We start from the raw sequence: 5,029 nt of genomic DNA on the forward strand, positions 1-5,029 counted from the left end.
TGGGAGATAAAATAAACCATCCCTCCTTTAAGTTAATGTTGCCATGATATTTTTCACAATAATGAGGATGATAACTAATAAAAACCAATTAACCATCTGCCCTCCATTGCTATTGTCCTACAGCATAGTACCATAACCTTGGAATACTCCAACTAACTAGTTCTTTCAATTGGTTAAGAGTGCTACCAACACAAGGAAGTCACAACTGTTAGAGATTATGAATATGTGCCTTTCCCTGTTCTGGTCTTTACACATAGTGTATGAGTTAAAACATATCACGTTACTCAATAATTTTTGTGTATGTGACAAAAATGTATACAAATATTAAAAATAAAATGTCCAAACTTTGATATTTTCAAAGTGTTAAAAGTTACTCTCAGTTACTGCTGAAAGGCTCTATAATGACAATTAGGATATTCACTGATCTGATTAATGGAGTAAGCCAATTCAGGCACCCTCTCCACTATTGCTAGTAGTCTAAGCTGGGGTCATCCTTCTGGATTCCTGGGAACTTACCTAGCACCCAGTTTCTCCCTACCCTCATGAAGTCTCCTCTATCATGGTATCTCTTTCATTGTTGTCCTACTCCATTCCTGTTCCAGCTCAACCATCCTGTTCCCTTATGTTCTCATCACTACCCATGGTGGGACACATTGCACAGCCATGAGGGTTTGGACCTGCCTTTACTCTATAAACCAGGCTTCTGCTGACTCCCCTTAGGAGGCCTTACCTTCTTGTAGGAGGGAATAGGGGGTGGGCTTGGAAGGGAAGGCTGGAGGGGCCGGAGGACGAAAGAGGGTGATCTGTTTCGTATGTAAAATAAATTTAAAAAGTTCTAAAAAATATAAATTTAACAAATTAAATTAATAAAACGCAATTTATATGAACAAAAAAATTTATTCTCCATCTTCAGCTAAGATCTAGGATCTAAAAATGAGAAATATGGACAAGAATATTTAAGGAGATGAGTGAGCGAGAGTTATGTAGAAGACAGGAAATCCTTGTTTCAATTGACGATTTATAAACTGACTTGTTGACTCTGGACTTGGCAGATGTTAATGGGCCTATATTCTACTTCCTCTTAGGGATGTTTTGAGGCCTTTCAAAGATATTTACCCTGACATTTCTAATTGTATCCCCCCGGGACAAGAAGAAACTATCCCTTGCTATCACTGAGGGCATCCTCTTACCTCTTCAAAATGCCTCATCTTTCCACTCAGGCTGCTGCTTCCTACAAGAGTTCTATGTGGTCACCCATGACTATTGAACGATAAGTGGCCATACCTCTCTAGCTCTGAGAAACACAGTTAGTAATGAACATTGTCATTACAAAATAGTGTCAACTAGATACTCTTACCCATATCTTTTACAAAGTCAATAAGTGCCAACAATTCCTGCCTAAATTTTTATGATCTCAGTCCTTGGGACTAATCAGTGGGTTGGGTTTCAGGCTAAATAATAAGAATAACAGAGTGATGGTCCATTCCAAGCAAACACACACACACACACACACACACACACACACACACACACACACACACAATTTGAAGTAAGGATCAATCACATCTTTAGAATAATTGCTCTGAGTCCAGTATCACACTTACATGCTGATCAAGCATTTGGCCTCTTTCCCCCTTAATTTTGAGATTCATATATTTTTTTCATATACTGTCACTATCATATAAATAGGCAGAATTACTTGATTTTTTGCAATTTCATATTGTGTCTAATAAAACTTTTAGATTTAATGTTTAATGGCATAATAAATGTTAATGTATAAATACATTGACTATCAGCTATGACTATGTGGTGATTTATTTCCTTTGATAAATAAGTCATACATTAGTTACATGAGCATACTTTGCTAACTGTTATCTTTTAAAGACATTTAATGAAAAAATCATGCTATTAATGAAAAAATTAATAATTTTGTTTTTGTTTTGATTTGTTTTGCAACAGTATCTCACTATTCAACTCTGTGTATCCTAGAACCCATTTTGTACACCAACCTGTCCTCAAATTCACAAACATCCTCCTGCCTTGGCTTCCTGAATTCTGGGAAGGCAAAAGCCTCCATGCCTAGCCTTCAAAAGTAATTTTAATTCTGTTTGCTAAATCAGTAAGCAAAGCTACAGGTGATTCAAATTTATAGGATGAAGTAGAAAATATTTCAATAGTAAGCATTAGCTAATTCTTTGTTAGGTTGACATTTATCAAATTAGTAATCGTTACATATTAAACAAATATAAAATTAAAGATCTCATTTTTAGAAGCTTTTCAATATTTACTATCTGTAATTAAAACACAATAAAAGCAATTCTGAGGTTTTTTAAAAGGATTCAAATAATAACATTAGTTCTGGAATTTCCATTAATAATTGTTAAATAGAACAATAATATAAAAATATATAGATACATTATTATGAAATACTTCTAAAAGTATTATGAAATTTGCTCTGTAATTGAGAAGAAAAGCAAAAATGGAACCTAGATTAAAACCCATCCACATTTTCTGCTCACCTATATACTACAGATAAAAATTGGACTCTATTAATGTTGTGAAATAAGTTTCAACTTTGGGTCACTTTGAAAAGGACCTTTTTCCTCCAAAAGAAATATATGCAGCTGTGTTACCTCCTACTAACTCTGCTTCCTTCCACTGTATGGATCATTATCCTCCATCTGTTGGTCTCTTACATTGTCTTGAAAATATTATTGATTCTTGCTCATTGATTTCTCACTTTGAATTTTCAGTCCACAGATAGTCATATAGTTGTTTGCATTATAATAATTTTATGCATTATTGATGTTTATTGTTATTATAAAACTGATAATTATAATTATTTATCCTGAAGAAATCACAAGGAAAATAAAGAATATTATCTGAAATTTCATCTCTAAGTAGAAGTCTTCAAAACCTCCCATAATAAAATCCTGAAATTCATCATAGAATTCCACTTCCTTGAACTCATCAATCTCTCTGATATTTGGGTTATTTTTAATTAATAGATTACTTAATTATTTATATAATTATAAAGATGTATCTTTGATCATTATTCCAAATAAGCCAATATATTGAGGTAAAAATCACGACATTAACTGAGACTATGGCTCAGTGGTAGAACACTTGTCCATGATGGAAAAGGTTCAGTGGTCAATCCCTATTTTGTTGAGAAAAATAATGGCAGAAAATGAAGACAGAATATAATGATGCAGGCTGGCTTCACTGAAAAACAACACTCGATCTCACAGTTACTGTTTTATTCATGCAAATTCAATAAACATATTGATGAATTCATAAATACAGCTTCATACAATTGTGTCATGTACTTTAATCTTATTCTGAACTCCATTCACACCCACTTTATCCCTCAACACCCACCAATGTCTTCTTCTTTTTTGGAATAGTTCCACTTCTCTTTTTATGTTGCATAAATGTTTCTCTTTTCCTGTTTTAAGATATATTAACCTAGGCACAAATGTTAGGGAGGCACTCCCTCAAGGGGTCAAAAGTTAACAGCTTTAAATGCAGCTGGAAAAAAAAATGCTGTTGATCTCTGGTAGGAAGGTGTTGAGAAACACAGGATTTCTTTAGATAAAAAGGCAGTAGAAAGATGGCTTAAGAGAATTCCAAAATAAAGTAAGCAGTTTCTAAGATATTTGAAGCCATAGGTACAATGCTTGAAAAAATCATGAATCTTATATTTCAAATACTCTAAATCACAGCATATATTTCAGATAGTTATGAATATAAAACATCTTCATGATTTCAATTAAAGGACGGGCATTTTTATTCATTATTCATTTATGAAAGAAAGACAACTTCTTATGCGAAACATAAGTTTTATGAAAACTTATGAGAAAAAAAAAAAACTTCTGAGAAACAAAAGTTACTTGGAAAAAAAACCCGTCTATTTCCTCCAAAGTTTCTTCATAGCATTTTTCATCTCTGCATTCCTCAGTGTGTAGACAAAGGGATTCAGCATGGGTGTGACAATTGAATCTGACACAGCCATGGCCTTGTCTATAGGGTAGGTAGACACAGGCCTCACATATAAGAAAATACATGGCACAAAGAATAATACAACCACTGTGAAGTGGGAGCCACATGTGGAGAGAGCTTTTTGTCGCCCCTCGGAATTATGAGTTTTTAGAGAACACAAGATGATTATGTAAGAGGCAATTAGAATAATGAAGATGGCCACGCACATCACTCCACTGTTGAAAATGACAATGAGGCCCAGGGTATGAGTGTCCATGCAGGCCAATGTCAGCAACTGAAATAAATCACATAAAAAGTGATCTATGATATTGGGACCACAGAAAGGTATTTGATACATGAAAAGAAGCTGAATGGTTGCATGTGTAAATCCTCCTACCCAAGCTCCCCCTAACAGCATACAACACATCCGAGGACTCATGGTAGTCATGTAGTGAAGAGGTTTGCAGATGGCCACATAGCGATCATAGGCCATCACAATAAGCAGAATGATCCCCACACCTCCAAAGAAATGTTCTGCAAAGAGCTGGGCCATGCAGCCTTCAAACGAGATGGTAATATTTTCAGAAAGGGAGTCTACAATCAGCTTTGGGGCAATGACAGAAGAATAGGTGACATCCAAAAGGGACAAGAATGTGAGGAAAAAGTACATTGGTGATCTCAAACTCTGACTTGTGATCATGGTCACTATGATGAGCACATTTCCCAACACCATGACCACATACATGATGAGAAACACAGCAGAAAACAACTTCCGCAATTGCCAGTTCTCTGTAAGACCCAAAAGAATGAATTCTGTCACATTGTTTTGATTTCCCATTTATCTTGTAATTGGCATTCCAGCTCACCGCTGTAGAACCTAAAAAAGAAATGTGGTTTGAAATTAATCATTATTGAGCTTCTAAGTCATTAGTTCTCATATTGACTTACTATATTGCTAGCCATTCTGCCATATGTGGTAGAATAATTTTTCTTTGAATTCTAATCATATCTACCAATATAGTGACACATGGCTGTAATCTCAGCACTT

At 34.8% G+C, this 5,029-nt stretch overlaps 1 protein-coding gene across 1 annotated transcript; it reads right to left on the reverse strand.

Moving 5' to 3' along the window:
• Positions 1 to 3,910: 3,910 nt before the first annotated feature.
• On the reverse strand, positions 3,911 to 4,837 carry LOC131908297 (olfactory receptor 4C6-like). The gene has a single exon (XM_059259349.1). It carries the CDS (start codon positions 4,817 to 4,819, stop codon positions 3,911 to 3,913), a length of 909 nt encoding a protein of 302 aa, XP_059115332.1. The 5' UTR covers positions 4,820 to 4,837.
• Between the last annotated feature and the right edge of the window lie 192 nt (positions 4,838 to 5,029).

Source organism: Peromyscus eremicus, chromosome 4, assembly GCF_949786415.1.
Source record: "Peromyscus eremicus chromosome 4, PerEre_H2_v1, whole genome shotgun sequence".
In the NCBI taxonomy this organism is placed as follows: domain Eukaryota; kingdom Metazoa; phylum Chordata; class Mammalia; order Rodentia; family Cricetidae; genus Peromyscus; species Peromyscus eremicus.